This window comes from Saccopteryx leptura, chromosome 2 (assembly GCF_036850995.1).
Source record: "Saccopteryx leptura isolate mSacLep1 chromosome 2, mSacLep1_pri_phased_curated, whole genome shotgun sequence".
NCBI classification, from domain to species: Eukaryota; Metazoa; Chordata; class Mammalia; order Chiroptera; family Emballonuridae; genus Saccopteryx; species Saccopteryx leptura.
Genome location: NC_089504.1, coordinates 242942188 through 242958771, shown reverse-complemented (window position 1 = coordinate 242958771; position 16584 = coordinate 242942188). Strand labels below are relative to the sequence as shown.

General features: G+C 53.6%; 1 protein-coding gene across 2 annotated transcripts in view; it reads left to right on the top strand.

Moving 5' to 3' along the window:
* The window catches only part of DTX1 (deltex E3 ubiquitin ligase 1), a 35541-nt gene extending 19271 nt beyond the window's left edge, over nt 1-16270 (top strand). For both annotated transcript variants that reach the window (XM_066370848.1, XM_066370849.1), the window contains exons 4-10: nt 11201-11262; nt 11632-11793; nt 12123-12184; nt 13728-13886; nt 13979-14140; nt 14241-14330; nt 15012-16270. In XM_066370848.1, the coding sequence (XP_066226945.1) occupies nt 11201-11262; nt 11632-11793; nt 12123-12184; nt 13728-13886; nt 13979-14140; nt 14241-14330; nt 15012-15236 (922 nt within the window). In that variant the 3' untranslated portion in view covers nt 15237-16270. The remainder of the gene's footprint in view (nt 1-11200; nt 11263-11631; nt 11794-12122; nt 12185-13727; nt 13887-13978; nt 14141-14240; nt 14331-15011) is intronic.
* Nucleotides 16271-16584: the final 314 nt, after the last annotated feature.

Here is a 16584-nt window from a genome sequence, read left to right as displayed (position 1 = left end):
CACCCGGGGCCTCAACCAACCTTAATCCGCTTCTGGCCTTTGGTCCCTTTGAGAGTCTGCCTAGGTTCAAATCCCCTCACGGCCACTTCTGAGCTGTGAGATCTGGGGCAAGTCCCTCCCCTTCATCGAGCCTCAGTTTCATCATCTGTCAAATGGGAGCAGGACTCCCCATCTTATGGAGAGGCTGTGAACCTGAACACAGCGTCTACGCATCCCGATAGTTCAGCAGTGACAGGACTACTTTTGTTATCCCGTAGGAAGGTTGGTATGGGGGGCATGGGTTCTGTAACTTTCCATGGGGAGATCAGCAGTTGCCATCTGCCTGCCTCACCCTTCCCTTCCCCTCCAGGGCACTCCTCTCAGACAGGCCCAGTGCCAACAGAGAGGAAACCTTGGGAGGTCAGGGAGGGCCTCGCCCACCTGGGGACCCAGGAGTTGGAGTGTTCATTATAGCTCTTCATAGATGGCAACCTGGCCCAGCTCTTTGTAGATGGCAACCTAGCCCTGGCTCCTGATGAAAAGGGAGGGATGGAGGGCCCCAGGATGACAAGAAGAGAGGGACAACAACTGGAGTGGGTGCAGAAGGGGGCAGAACCAGGAAAGTTCCAGGGACCTCTGCAGCAAGAATCTGAGAACCTTCCCTTGGTGGCTGTGTTGTTGTAACCAACTAGTGGATCATGAAATCAGAAGGTTGTAACCAGAGTTTTCCTGGAATGGAATGGAATAGTGTAGAGTAGAAAATACTAGTCTGTATCACACATAGTGATGGTAAGGATTGTTCCATGAACCTCTTGCCTCAGTTCTACTTGTGTTTAGCGGGTTGCCAGGTGAAATGAATGTCTTACTCACTGATGAAATTTGTAAGAGCCACTGTTTCAGAGCAGGCTGGGAATTACTCAGCTTTTATTACTCAATATTAATTCTCCAAATGTGCACTGTGGGTGTGGGGTTCACAGAGCGAACAAGACAAACGGGGTCCAGACTGATGGGGAGACAGACATAGAACAAGTAAACAAGTAAATGAACACAATCACTAGAGAGAGAGGGAAGTGCTGGGGAGGAAGTGGGACAGGGTGGTGTGGCCAAGAAGGAATGGAGTGGGCAGGCAGACCCCTCTGTGCAGGTAGCCAGGTCTGGAGAAAGGCTGTTCCAGGCAGAGGGGAGAGGGTGCACAACTTTAATGGGGCTAGAAGGACATGGCATGTTCAGGGAAGGGCTGGAGGTGTAAAGAGGGCTGGAATGTGAGAAGGGGAAGGGGAACCCATGCCAGAGCACTGTAAGTGCAAAAGGGGGAGGTGGGAATGAACCTAGCAAGTTTGGGACACCACACAGGGTGTTCCCTGCTGGAATGGCAGGGGCTGAGATTTTTCCCAAGAGGAACTACAGAGCCAGATTGTGGGGCATTAGGGGAGCCTGGGCTTGGTGCTTCCAGCTGTAGGGAGCTATAGAGTGTGCTTGAGCTCAAGAGGAATGTGGGGAGAAGAAAGATGATTCCCTGGGAGTGCTGATCATTAAACATGTCCCCTCTGACATGCCAGAAATCCATTCTCCCCAGCCATGGTCTATGTCCTTCCGTTCCTCCTCCCCCTGGGAGCTCTTTCTGACCCTCTCAGAGACCAGACATTGTCCTGGAAGGGAGGCATAGGGACCTACAAGGGCTCCTTCCTCCCTCTGTTCGTCACCATGCAGACCTGACCTGTCTCACCTCTGCCCCTCTCATCTACCCTCCCCCTGCAAGACAACACAGGGACCCTGCCCCTGTGTTGAGTCCCCCAACCCTCATCTCCAAGGAACACCGGCTGACAATACCCCTGGCTCGGAGTGGGGGGGTGGGCGCAGGGCTCATGAAGCCTGCTGCTGAGTGAGGGGAGTATGAGGAAGGCAGGATGGGGGCGGCAGACTGGTGCCTACCAGCTGAAGCCTCCCGTTGCCAAGGCAGTCAGGTCCCAGGTGCAGCCAATGAGAGGATAGGGATGGGGTCTCTGCAGAGCCAGGCCCCCCACTCGCACGCTGGTCCCCAGCACCCTTAGAATCCTCATGGCACTCCCCCCATCTCCACCTCTGTGTTTATGGCGTCCAAATTTTCTTCGTAAAAGGACACCAGCGCTGTTGGTTAGGGCCCGCCCTAATGACCTCATTTTAATCACTGCTGCAAAGACCCTGTCTCCAAAGTGTCTAGGGGCTGGGCGTTAGGGATTTAACAAGATGAGGTCTGGGGAGCATGACTCAACGGGGAACAGTCTTGATAACTCTTCTTTCATAGTTGAGTCTTGGTCTCTTTCGGTCTGTGTCTCCTGGTCTCTGTCTGTCTGTCTGTCTGTTGCTCCTTCTCTTCTGCCTTTTCCTGCTCAACTCTCTCCCTTCCCCTGCTCCCTTCTCTCCACCCTCCCTCTTTCCCACTCAGGACTCAGACAGACCCAGGGTTTGATCCTACCTCCATCCTTTACCAGCTGGGTGACCTTGAGCGAACAGCTTTCCCTCCCTAGCCTCAGTTTCCCCATCTGCCAAACGGAGTTAAAACCACTAGCCCTCACACGTGCATTTAAAATCGCTGTGCATGATCAGTATGCATGGGAGTGGGCTCTTCAGAGAGCTCTGACTCTGTCCTCACACCCATCCTCATCTCAGCCCTGGGTGGGCAACAGTACGGAGGCCCAGAGAGAGCCACTGACTTGCCCAAGGCCACACAGCCAGCGGGGGCAGAGTATCTCCATGGCCGGGGTTTTTCCACTCGCTCCTGTGGCGGGCGGGCAGGGAGCCAGCTGGCAGCCTGGGCCTGGGGGACATGCAGGGGTGGGGAAGATACGCCCTGTCTCCTGAGAGGGCAGCCTCCAGCCCTTTGGAACACAGCTGTGGGGCAGACTCAGAGTTTCCACCCCACGTGGTGGTGGGGAGGGGGGAGAGCTGCAGGCCTGTTTCCCCGTGCTGAGCACTCATGATGTCGTCCCAGGCTCCATTTTGTGGCTGTGCAGACATCGCCTCATAATTCCCACAGAAACCCAAGAGGGCAGGTCCTAGTATCCCCATTTTTCTTATGAGGAAACCAAGGCTCCCAAAGTGTGGTATTTGCTCCAGGTCACACAGTTAGAACTGTGATTCGAAGTCATCCCCCCCACACCAGCTAGAGTATTGGGGTGGCCCAGCCCCCTGCCTGCCCACTCCAAGTTTCGGGCCATGATCCCAGAAAGCACGCCCCAGCCCTGATTCCACAGGGTATCAGGGACCCTGAGGAGGGGGGGGCCTGCAGAGGCTGCGTTTGGGCCCTGCTTCAGCATCTCCTCCCCTGTGTGACCCCAGCCGAGCTCAGTGCCCTCTCTGGTCCTCAGCTTTTGCACCTGAGAATTGGGGCCGGCAACGCAGGCCATTGTCCAGCTTGAGGCCAAATGCCCAAGTGGCGGCATTTTTCAGGTCCCTGTCATTTGTACCCACTCCGTCGCAGTGGGCAAAGGGCACCTCTCCCTCCCACCCTGTCAGACGCAGACAACATTGCCAGCCTCGTCGGTGCCATGGAGATGCCATTTGAGTTTTCATACCTCTGTTTCTTCCCGAGCCTGAGAACTTCCTCCTTTACTGGGCTGCCCCGTGGTTCCTTCTTTTGTCAATTATTTGTTTCTTTCTTCTGCTTGCCTTTCTCTTGGGCTGTTTGTTGCATCCTCCTTGATCTGCAAGTGCCCCTTCTGGGTTGAGGGGATCGACCCTTTATCTTGTCATCTTTCCCCAGTTTGCTGCATCGCTGGTACCTTCTTTGTACCCTATGTTCATCTGTTTCTTTTTTTTTTTCAGGTTCTATGATGTTGGTTTTATTAGTACAATTGGTATTGTTTCATATGGTTAGGGGGTTGGGGGAGGGAAGAAAAGTGTTGGTATAAAATTGCAGTATAGGCCCTGGCCGGTTGGCTCAGCGGTAGAGCGTCGGCCTGGCGTGCGGGGGACCTAGGTTCGATTCCCGGCCAGGGCACATAGGAGAAGCGTCCATTTGCTTCTCCACCCCCCCCTCCTTCCTCTCTGTCTCTCTCTTCCCCTCCCGCAGCCAAGGCTCCATTGGAGCAAAGATGGCTCAGGCGCTGGGGATGGCTCCTTGGCCTCTGCCCCAGGCGCTAGAGTGGCTCTGGTCGCGGCTGAGCGACGCCCTGGAGGGGCAGAGCATCGCCCCCTGGTGGGCAGAGCCTTGCCCCTGGTGGGCGTGCCGGGTGGATCCCGGTAGGGCGCATGCGGGAGTCTGTCTGACTGTCTCTCCCCGTTTCCAGCTTCAGAAAATAAAATAAATAAATAAATAAATAAATAAATAAATAAATAAATAAATAAATAAAATTGCAGTATATGTTAAAAACCAAAGTTATACCTTATATCTTTTGCCTTTTCTCCAAAGCAACGCACCTTGTATTTCAGCTCTGGAATGCACGCTTCTCTCCTGGAACCTTGCACACGAACCTGTGCTCCACACTTCTCTTTCCCAAGACGCTTTGCAACTAACGCAGAGTTCGGGCTGGTTAGTGTAGGTTAGGGACACTTTGCTTTTGAAGGAGGATCTTGAAGGAAGGATTCAAGCTTGAATTGTGCAGTTATATCTGATTCATCCCCTCCTCTTTTCCCTCTTTTCCCTTCTTCTTATTTTAATGCTCTTCAAACACCTTCTCCCCTGGCATCTGTTTCTTAATTAATTAATTAATCCATCTATATTAAGCAACTACTGTATACCAGGTGCTATTTGGGGCCTTGGAGATACGGCAATGAACAAAACAGACCTCCCCTGCCTCGCTGGAGCTCACATTCTAGTGAGATACAAACAATAATCAAAATAAATTCTAGAATATGGTAGAGAGTAGTACCAGCTACAGGGTTAAAAAAAATAAAGACAAGAAGGGATGTAGGGAACGGTGAGAAGGATATGATTTTAAATAAAGAGGTCAGAAAAGGTCTCACTGAGAAGGCAATATTTGAGCAAAAGTTAAAGGAGATCAAGAAGCAGTCCACTCCGGTAGCTTGGGTGAGAGTTTTTGACAGAGGGAACAGCTTGTGCAAAGGCCCTGAGGCAAGAGCGCAGCTGGTATGTTTGAGGAGGTCAGTATGACTGGAGAGGCTGCAGGGGGTAAGCAGTGGCAGAGGAGGTCAGAGATGAAATGCGGCCAGTCTTCCAGGGCCCTGAAGGGCCATGTGGAGGACTTTGGCTTTTACTTGTGCATGAGATGGAAGCTAGCGGAACTGTGAGCTGGAGAGAGACTGTTGTGACTTTGTTGTGACAGGGTCACTCCGGGTACTGAGCATAGCCTGCAGGTGGGGCTGAGGCAGAAGGCAGGAGCCCGTGGGGAGGTGGGCTTTCATGTGGTGGGTGTGTGTCAGTGTTTTCTTTTTTTTTTTATTTCTAGCACTGATTGTACGTTTTTACTTAAAAGAGTCCACATTCTGTTTCTGCAGTTCTTTAATAGGTGTTACATCTAAATGCTTCAAAAATAAAAAAAAGTACTGAAAAGAGCAACATGAAAAGTCTCGCCCTCACCGTGTCCCCATTGGGCCTCTGGCCGCCCCCCCTCCCCCTTTTCCCGGCCTCACGGGCTGCCCTCCGCCCTCTTGCTCTGTTTCCCCACCCCTCATCACAAGGTCAAACCAAACACCCCCACCTCACCCCACAGACCTGAAGCACTTCCTGTCCCACTCCCTGGGAGGCCAAACCACACACTCCTGTCTGCACATGCCACCCCAGGCGTGGGAACTTCCAGCCCCATCCTCCCCTCTTCTTCCCTCCCGTCCTCTCCCCTCCCCCCCCCCCGTTGGGTTCCCCCACCGAGTGCTGCACTGAGCACCCATGTGTGCTGAGTTTCATCCTCAATCTGAGGGTCACAGTGTTGGGTCAAAGATATTTCCAGAAGCTCACAATCTGATGGAAGCTATAGGAGTGGAACCACACAACAAGAAAGCAAGACTGAAAACTCAGAAGTTCCTTGGGAATTAAAAGGAGGAGTGGATATGAATTTGCTTGTGGTAGATCAGAAAAGGCCTCTTGAAGGCAGTGACCTTTGAAGCTGTCTTCAAAGGACAGATATGAAATGTCTGGGCTCCCCAAGCTCTTGCCATGGAACTCCTGCCTCAAACTAGATGGGGAGCATTCCTGGGAATTTCTTAGAGAAAGTTTGCTTGGGCTGTTCCCTCAAGATGCCCACATAAGATGCTTCCTTTGAGTGCCAATGAGTGTTGGCAAAGACCCCCGGGGGGCTAGCAGCTGCAGAGGGTGTTTCTCTGGGACTCCTGCTTGGGTTTCACTGCAAATGTGTGCAGAGAATGTATGGGAACAGTGTGCCCATTAATGATATTCATGTACATGAGTCCTCTGTTTGGAACCTTCCCACACAATCCAGGCTTCCTTCATTCACTCACACAAGTGTTTACTGAACATTTACTATGTACTAGATACTAATGTCGATGTTGAGTAATCAGGAGGGTCTCTCTGACAAGGTGGCGTTGCAGCAGAGACCTAAGTGACTATTCAGCATCTGATGGGAAAGCCTTTTGGGCACAGGGCACAACAGGTGCAAAGGCCTTGAAAGGGGACCATGCTCAGCACATTAGAGCAGCAGCAGGTGTGTGTGGAGCAGAGAGACGCAGGGGTAGAAGATGAGGTCACAGAGGCAGGGAGGGCCTGGTCACACTAAAGACTTTATTTTTTTTTTATTTTTATTTTTTTTTGTATTTTTCTGAAGTTGGAAACGGGAAGGCAGTCAAACAGACTCCCGCATGCACCCGACCGGGATCCACCCGGCATGCCCACCAGGGGGCGATGCTCTGCCCATCTGGGGCATTGCTCTGTTGTGACCAGAGCCATTCTAGTGCCTGAGGCAGAGGCCATGGAGCCATCCTCAGCGCCCGGGCCAACTTTGCTCCAATGGAGCCTTGGCTGCGGGAGGGGAAGAGAGAGACAGAGAGGAAGGAGAGGGGGAGGGGTGGAGAAGCAGATGGGCGCTTATCCTGTGTGCCCTGCCTGGGAATTGAACCTGGGACTCCTGCACGCCAGGCCGACGCTCTACCACTGAGCCAACCGGCCAGGGCCACCAAAGACTTTATGATATTGGCTATGTTTAGCACTATGACAAAAACATTTTTGAAGTAAGTCAAGGGCAAAGACAGAGATGTCTCTAGGGCAGCGGTTCTCAACCTGTGGGTCGCGACCCCAGCGGGCGTCGAACGACCAAAACACAGGGGTCGCCTAAAGCCATCGGAAATACATATTTTATTTAAAAATGTATTGTATAAGGCCCTGGCCGGTTGGCTCAGCGGTAGAGCGTCGGCCTAGCGTGTGGAGGACCCGGGTTCGATTCCTGGCCAGGGCACACAGGAGAAGCGCCCATCTGCTTCTCCACCCCTCCCCCTCTCCTTCCTCTCTGTCTCTCTCTTCCCCTCCCGCAGCCAAGGCTCCATTGGAGCAAAGATGGCCCGGGCGCTGGGGATGGCTCCTTGGCCTCTGCCCCAGGTGCTAGAGTGGCTCTGGTCGCAACATGGCGACGCCCAGGATGGGCAGAGCATCGCCCCCTGGTGGGCAGAGCGTCGCCCCATGGTGGGCATGCCGGGTGGATCCCGGTCGGGCGCATGCGGGAGTCTGTCTGACTGTCTCTCCCTGTTTCCAGCTTCAGAAAAATGAAAAAAAAAAAAAATGAAGCTCTCTGATAAGAAGACATTGGGGCAGAAACCTATGTTAAGTGAGGGTGCAAGACATGAGGAAATCTGGGAAAGAGCATTCTGGGAGAGGGATTAGCAAGTGCAAAGGCCCTGGGGTGGGAATGTGCCTGGAATGTTTGAGGAGCAGCAGGGAGATCAGGGAAGCTATAGTAGAGGAATGGGGGCTGAGCATGGGAAAAATGGAGTTGCAGGGGTAGATACTGGCTCTATTAGGAGGTCAGATTTACCCTGAGCAATGTAGGAGCCACAGGGGATTGAGGGCAGAGGACAGACCAGATCTGATGGGCGTGGGAATGGCAGCAGAAAGACCAGCATGGCAGTGCAACCCATCTATACCGTGGGGTGCCCAGGCCAAGCTTCTGCTCAGAGCAGATTTCAGGGGGGCTTGCAGGGTTCCTGTGACCCTTTCCCAGGCTAGGCCCCAAAAGAGCAGAACAGAGAGTGAAGAGCCGACCCCACTTCCGGGAGACCTGCAGGCAGCGGTCTCTTGTCCAGGGCAGGAAGATGTTCTCACTGATTGGGAGGAAACAGCACATTTCCCACATCAAAAGGGGGCCCAGGTGGCTCCCACGCTTGGGTGTCGTGGGAACCCTGCTACTCTAGGTTCTCGCAGGGGACCTGCAGATTGAGAAGGGCTGGGGGCCACCTTGGGACTGTCCCAGCTCACTGATAGGTAAATAAAAAACAGCCCCACCATCATGCTCCACTCACCACCCTCTTCCCAGGAGCAATACCTTTGAACACCAGAAATTGTAGGGCAGCTGAGACCTAAAACCTTCCCATCTGGGGCTTCCTCCCCTGCCTAACTCCCAGGCCAAAGGTTCAGCAAGACCAGAGTCATGGGCTGGACTAGCCTTTGGGCATTTTATTGACCTGGGTTAGCACACTGTCCTTACTGATTGGTGGAGGCTGTCTGAAGCACTGTGCTGAGAATTTAGCTTAGCTTGAGAGTGTGCTGTAATGGATTAGTGATGTCTGCCACTGGCAGGAGACCAGATGTGAGGATATGCTAAGTAGTTTCCACCAGTTTTACAGAAAGCCCTGGAGAGAAGGAGGAATGTTTTATCATGAGAAAAAAGGGAAAGAAGGGGTTGGGGAGATCTATCTTGAGGACCTTAACAATGTGTCTACAATAGAAGCATTTTGAAGGACAGGACAGGGAAGAGGAGGACTTGAGGTACACGCCTCTCTGCTTTCCTATAAGAGTGTGGGAAGGGATAAGATCAGGGTGGCAATACCCCCAGGAAGGTCCTAGAGTATTAAAATAGACCCTGAGAAGGCTCAGATATATACTCAGTCCCATCTCTTGGCTTCCAGCAGGCTGCAGGAAGAAGAAAATTAAGACCTCCCCTTATACCCCTGCACCAAACAGCTTTACGTGTTTTAACTCATTGGACCCTCATAAGACTGTGAGGTCCCCTTGCTGGCTACATAGTGCTAGGTGCTTGTGTGAGGTGCATTTTTCCTGAATTTGCTGACTGTGTTTCCACGGCCATGTGTGTTCAGGGAGGTGGCCCTGGCTGGAAGTGTGCCACCCTGCATGAGCTAGCATCACTTGTCTGATCAAGTGTCCTTGCAGTGTGTATACATGTGTGTCTCATGTGTGTGGTGTGTTTCCTGGAGTGTATGTGTATGCGTTTGTATGGTGTTCTCCATGCAGAAGTGTGTGTGTGTCTGAATCTGTGTATGTTCATGGGGTATGTTCCCTGATGTTGTTTGAGTGTATCTGTATATACGTGTGCATATTATGTACTCCCTGGTGTGTGTGTTTCCGTGCAGTATATATGTGTTCATATACATACAGTATATCTGTGTGTAGGGAGGGGGCTCCCTGGAGAGTGTGTTTGTGTGCCTGTGTGTGTACACATGTGGGAAGCATGTTCCCAGGGGGGGGTGCCTGTTTGTGCTGTGTTCTCCATGTATGTGTGTGTATATATTTTTTAAGTGTGCACATATATATATAGCACACATATCCAGGGTGTGTGTGAGTGTGTGTGTGTGTGTGTGTGTGTGTGTGTTTGGGCCCACTGCAGCTGCACCCAAGCCTGCCAACCATACTATTTGCTTGAAGCCAGTTCCCTGGTGCCAACTATGCCTGCCAGGGGCCGGTGACAAGGCAGCAGTGGCCAGGCTCAGTCCTTAGCAGGCACACTAAGGGGGCTGTAGCAGCTTCTTCCCCAGCTATCACTGCCCCATCCCTTCCTGCACCCCATCCCTTCCTACACCCCATCCTGGCACAGCCCCTGGGCCTATCAGGCTGCCCTAGCTTTCAGAACACACTCCTTCATCGAAACTTAGCCATTCAGGGACCACGCCCATCAACAGCCAAGCACTGAGGTCGTGGAGGCTCAGGCAGGCACACCGTACAGATCACAGCAGACTTTTTCATTCAGCCCTCCCAACAACCTTATAGGTGAGGCATTATTGTCCCCATCTGACAGATGAGGAAACTGAGGACCGCAGAGGTTAAGTGACTTGCCCTGCCTTGTCACTGCAATGCGTACATGGTTTCCTCTCCAAGACGGAGAGAAGTCTCACTATGATTTAGTGGGTGGAGGTGTGCAAAGGTGAAATTGCTCATTCAAGGTCACACTGGGAAGTAATGATGGTGACAATGATGGTTAATGCTGTTAGCATCTTTATTAGGTACCAGGAGTTGTGTTCGGCCTTTGATGTGCAGAATTTCTTTGATTCTTCACAGCAAACACAAGGGAGGTGGCACATTATCCTGTTCCACAGAGGAGACAGGTTTATGAGAAGTGTGATGTGCTGGGAGTCCACCCAGCTGGTTAGCCGTTGAGCTAAGATATGAAAGCAGCTCTGGCTGATTACAAAGGTCAGAGCTCTTTGGGGGAAGGGCGAAGAGAAGCAGCAGCCTGCACTGTCTTGGCGTCTCTTCATTTGAAGAGAAGACTATGCCTAAGTCTCGGACTGACATCAGTAGCTATTACAGAGGTGAAAAAAATAATCATCAAATGTCTTTGGAAAACCTGGCTTTACCATCGCTAATCATATGTCCTTATGCAGGACTTCTCAGAGGTTTTAATATGCTCATATATGTTGTGAATTTTCCCAGAGGGAGACTTTGAAGTGTTTCCTAACTTATTGGATCCCTGAATTCTTCCCCAGAATCTTTTATGGGGATTAGTGCTTCATACAGCAAACTCTGAGAGAGGCTGGAATGACTAAAGCACTAATAGTTGGGTTTCAGGCACAGTGGCCAGTGAAAAAGAGCTTTTGGAACCCAAGTGCTCTCACTAGGAAGGAGGCCAGCTGTGGAATGGGGAAGAGTCGTTAGCAAGTCTAGGGGTTCATTCCATTATAACCGGGGTGAGGTCCTGGTCACACCCCACCTTATAGAAGGATGTCAGAATAAGAATCCAGCTCCCTGGGAATCATTCTAAATGACTTAGACATGCACAAAGGGGTCAGACAATGCCCAGGAGCCAAAGCCCGAAGGCAAACCATTGTCCCCTGATCCTCTGGTGTTAGGGCTGAAATCCAGCTGCAGCCTCTTCTCTTCTCCCCTCAGGGTCCCCGCGCTCCCAGTGAAGAACTTGAATGGTACCGGGCCTGTCCACCCAGCCCTGGCAGGTGAGGTCCAGCTCAGGACTCCAAAGAAGGTCGGGGCCCACAAGGAGGCAGCCCCACCTGTCGGCCCCTTGGCTCCGCCCCTTAACGAGCTGGTGGGCGGGACCCAGAGAAAACGCCTCTCCCATTGGGCCATGGCATCAGGGTGGCTGAGGATCACAAAAGGCATTCCACTTGGCTTTAACCTGGTGTGGGGCTGAGAGGTGGGGCCCAGGACACACACCCCGCTCATCCACCTGAGGATCGTGGGATCCTTGAGAGGGAGCAGGTAGGTGGAGTCTGAGGAAGAGGCCCCATGCGCCCACCCAACAACGTGCGGTGGGCGGGGCCTGGGATGCGCCCCGCCCCTGACTGCTCAGGCCACGCCCCCAGGGATGACCGGGATTCTGCTGTGTGCGGCTGGGCTGCCCGTATGCCTGACGAGGGCCCCCAAACCTATCCTGCACCCGCCACCGGTGAGCAAGAGCGACGTCAAGCCCGTGCCCGGCGTGCCTGGGGTGTGCCGCAAGACCAAGAAGAAGCATCTCAAGAAGAGTATGCCTTCCACGCCCCACCTTGACCCGTGAACTTAACCCCACACCCCACCCTGACCCATGAACTTAACCCTATTAACCCTTGACCACAATTCCTGACCCCTCAGCTCCAATTTGTTCTTGGGACTCATGACCTCACCTTCATCTCCTGACCTCAATTCCCGTTTGCCTGACCTCTTATGCCACCAACTCCAGTTACATCGAACCTACTGCAACCCCTGACATTTAACCCCTGCCAGCCCCACCTATCTAACCCCTGACTTCATCCTGAGCCAAGCCCTCAGGAGTAGACTCTGGATACCCTAAAGCCCACTTCCTGTGTCTTTGCAGGTAAGAACCCTGAGGATGTGGTTCGAAGGTACATGCAGAAGGTGAAGAACCCACCTGATGAGGTGAGTCCCAGGGGAAGGTACAGACCTGGGGGAGGGCCAAGGCTTTGCCTGCAGAGATAGAGAGCCCCCTCCCCTCTCCTCCCCTCTCCTTCCCACTCCTCAGTATGACAGTCCTTTCTACCAGTTTGTAGGTTTGCCTTTTTACTCTTTTTGCAATTCTTTTGATAAACAGAAATGCTGAAGTTTAATAGAACCACAAGTATAAATTTTTTTTTTTTGTACTTTTCCAAAGTCAGAAGCAGGCGGGGAGGCAGGCAGACAGACAGGCAGACACCCGCATGCGCCCGACCAGGATCCACCTGGCATGCCCAACAGGGGGCGATGCTCTGCCCATCTGAGGCATTGCTCCACTGCAATGAGAGCTATTCTAGCACCTGAGGCAGAGGCCATGGAGCTGTCTTCAGCATCCAGGCCAACTTTGCTCCAATGGAGCCTTGACTGTGGGACAGGAAGAGAGAGATAGAGAGGAAGGAGAGGGGGAAGGGTGGAGAAACAGATGGACGCTTCTCCTGTGTGCCCTGACCAAGACTTGAACCTGGGACTTCCACATGCCGGGCCGACCGGCCAGGGCCACAGGTATCAATCTTTTAGTGATCAACAATTTTTGTAACTTATTTTTACTTATATTTTTTAAGTTTTGCTTTTTATTTATTTATTTATTTATTGTATTTTTCTGAAGCTGGAAACGGGGAGAGACAGTCAGACAGACTCCCGCATGCGCCAGACCAGGATCCACCCGGCACACCCACCAGGGGCGACGCTCTGCCCACCAGGGGGCAATGCTCTGCCCCTCCGGGGCGTCGTTCTGTTGCGACCAGAGCCACTCTAGCGCCTGGGGCAGAGGCCAAGTAGCCATCCCCAGAGCCCGGGCCATCTTTGCTCCAGTGGAGCCTCGACTGCAGGAGAGGAAGAGAGAGACAGAGAGGAAGGGGAGGGGGAGGGGTGGAGAAGCAGATGGGCGCTTCTCCTGTGTGCCCTGGCCGGGAATCGAACCCGGGACTTCTGCACACCAGGCCGATGCTCTACCACTGAGCCAACCGGCCAGGGCCTTTTTATTTATTTTTATTTATTTATTTCAGAGACAGAGCAAGAGTCAGATAAATAGGGACAGACACACAGGAACAGAAAGACATGAGAAGCATCAATCATCAGTATTTCGTTGCAACACCTTAGTTGTTCATTGATTGCTTTCTCATATGTGCCTTGACCGCAGGCCTTCAGCAGACCGAGTAACCTCTTGCTCGAGTCAGCGACCTTGGGTCCAAGCTGGTGAGCGTTTTGCTCACACCAGATGAGCCTGCACTCAAGTTGCGACCTCAGGGTCTCGAACCTGGGTCCTTCCGCATCCCAGTCCGATGCTCTATCCACTGTGCCACCGCCTGGTCAGGCCTAAGTTTTGCTTTTGATAGTCTTTTAATTCCTCTGGACGAGGTGTGAGGGACCCATATATCTGAATTCGGTAAATGGGGTATCAAATGGGTGCCCAAGAAGGGGTGTCTGCCCCACCCAGGCCTCAGTCTCCCTTCTCTGTCCCTCCCCCCAGGACTGCACCATCTGCATGGAGCGGCTGGTCACGGCATCCGGCTACGAGGGCGTGCTTCGGCACAAGGGTGTGCGGCCTGAGCTCGTGGGCCGCCTGGGCCGCTGCGGCCACATGTACCACCTGCTGTGCCTCGTGGCCATGTACTCCAATGGCAACAAGGTCGGCTGGGGGGGTGTGGAGGGGGAGCAGGCAAGGGAGTCTAGTGGGACCAGAACACTTGGGGACCTCACCCCTAGCCTCCCCTGCCACAGGATGGGAGCCTGCAGTGCCCTACCTGCAAGGCCATCTATGGGGAGAAGACGGGCACTCAGCCACCTGGGAAGATGGAGTTCCACCTTATCCCCCACTCGCTGCCCGGCTTCGCTGACACCCAGACCATCCGCATTGTCTATGACATCCCCACAGGCATCCAGGTGAGCCCCTCCTTGGACTCCTGACCTCAACACCTTTGGCCCCTCCAGAGGCCCCCCCACACCTGTCTTTAGTTTAAGCCCCTACCGCCCCTCCCCACAGGGCCCTGAGCACCCCAACCCAGGCAAGAAGTTCACTGCAAGAGGCTTCCCGCGCCACTGCTACCTGCCCAACAACGAGAAGGGCCGGAAGGTGGGTGTCATGAGGGTACAGGGCCCCAGCCACTGTGAGCGCAGGCCTGTGGTACCCATTAACCCCAGTCCCTGCTCTCACATTCCCCCCACCCCCATGCCAGCATTGACCATAAACACCTAGTGTGCATCCAACCTAGCGGGCACTGCTGAGATCAAGGTCTTACCCCATTTTACAGATTAAGAAACAGTCTCGGAGAGGGCAAGTAACTTGCTCCAGGTCACACAGCTAGTAAGTAGTGGAGCCTGAATTTGAACCCAAGCAGTCTTGGCTCTTCACTACCACATTATAGATTTTGTCTGCTTTTACTTTTTTGTGTTTTAAGAGAAGCCAGAAATTCTGATTTTTGTGTAAAATCTCCAGGTTTTTTAATATAACCAACGCAGTCACAAAGACTATTTAATACAGTGTGCGGTCCAAACCAAACACAGTGGTGGGCCATCAGTTTGAGACCCTTCCTTCACCCCAAAGAAACAGGCAGAAAACTTGGAAACAGCTTTGTACTGAGGGAGTCAGTCCAGGGAAGGAAGTGGACAAGCCCGGTGGCCACAGGGCATCCTGCTGAGCTTAGCAGGAGCGACAACGGGGCAGGGAGGGGAGTAGGGGGAGGCAGGGCTGGCTGGGCTCAGGCCTCGGGCAGGGCTGCCTATGACCCAGCCCCGCCCCCCGCCCCGCCCCTAGGTGTTGAGACTGCTCATCACCGCCTGGGAGCGAAGGCTCATCTTCACCATTGGCACGTCCAACACCACGGGCGAGTCGGACACCGTGGTGTGGAACGAAATTCACCACAAGACCGAGTTCGGATCCAACCTCACGGGCCATGGCTACCCGGACGCTAGCTACTTAGACAACGTGCTGGCCGAGCTCACAGCCCAGGGTGTGTGTGAGGCCCCCGCCAAGGCCTGAGGCCCCAGGTCGCCCACCTTCCGTCCTGCTTTGCTCCTGGTCCGGCATAGGCCTCCCTCCACCAGGGCTGTCCTCCTGGTGGCCCAAGTTCAGGGCTGGGGAGTAGCCTACGGAAGAAGCCGGAAGCGTTCTGGGGATTTGGCTGGTGGCCGTTGGGAATGATGGGAGGACGGCAGGCCAGCCAGCTCCGACCCTGAGAGGGTCGCAGGGAGAGTACCAGAAACCACAGCGACCTCCCTACCAAAAAGACAGAGCCCCACCCCACACACAAACACACGCGTCCTGTTGAACACATGCACGCACACCCACGTGCCTCCACTTACCCCCAGTCTGGGGGGAAGAGACAGAAGACCCCTGTGACACTCCATGTGAATCCCATCTGTGTCTCTGTCACATCTGTACAGGCTTGTCTGCCAGCAGGATTCAGGTTAAGCACTTAGGGGCCTGCGGGGGCTCTTAGGGGAGAAAGGGGCACTTGGGAAGCTCCGCCTACCCCCATCTCTGTCACCTATCTCTGCCCCCAGATTGAGCAGTTTTGCAATGGGGCGGGCCAGAGAGAGGGGGACTAGAGGTATCATCATATTTTGTGCTTGTGTCTCCTCATCCTTCTGAAACCCTGACCTCCTCCTCCTTCTCCCCCCACCCCTCGCCCCCAACCCCAGGCCTCTGTCTGTCCCAGATAAAAGCATTGGTATCCTTTCCTTCCCACCCCAGCCTCCCCACCAAATCGCTCCCAATGTCGAGATCCAAAGGCTGGAGCTTCTGGCTTCAGGAGCGAGGCGAGGAGGCCTTGTAGGTCTAAAAAGCAGACCCGAGAGCCGAGTCCATTTCCCTTACTTGGAAGCGGGTAGTGGGGTGGCTGATGGTCTCGGCCAACCAGGGGCCTGTTGCCCAGGCAACTCACCAGCTCCGCCTCTGTTGATTGGCTGTCGCGATGGAAGTCAGCCAAGATTTAAAGGGACGCCAGTGATTGCTCTTTTGAAAACCTACCAGTCCCACTGTGGGTGGAGAAATAAACGGTCTTTCTCCTCCTTGCCCTGCCTTTTCCTGCTAAGGAAGGAGGGGGTGGGGTGGCTTTGTTCCTGGGGACCTTTGGTTCACCCCATAAAGTAGCTGCAACAAACGACCCCATGACCGTTGCCCCTCTCAGCCTAGGGCAGCTGGAGAAACAGGGTGCCCATACTTCTCTTGTTTTAGGGATGGAGATGTGATGGTGGCAAAGGCAGACCTCCCAGCCCTAGTCTCCTAGAGGGCAGGGGTTAAAGTTCCGTCCTGGGCCACTTGCACCAGGCAATACATGCAGTGCTGCCGGTACAATTACTAGGAATGAGGAACTCAGGCTGGGAGC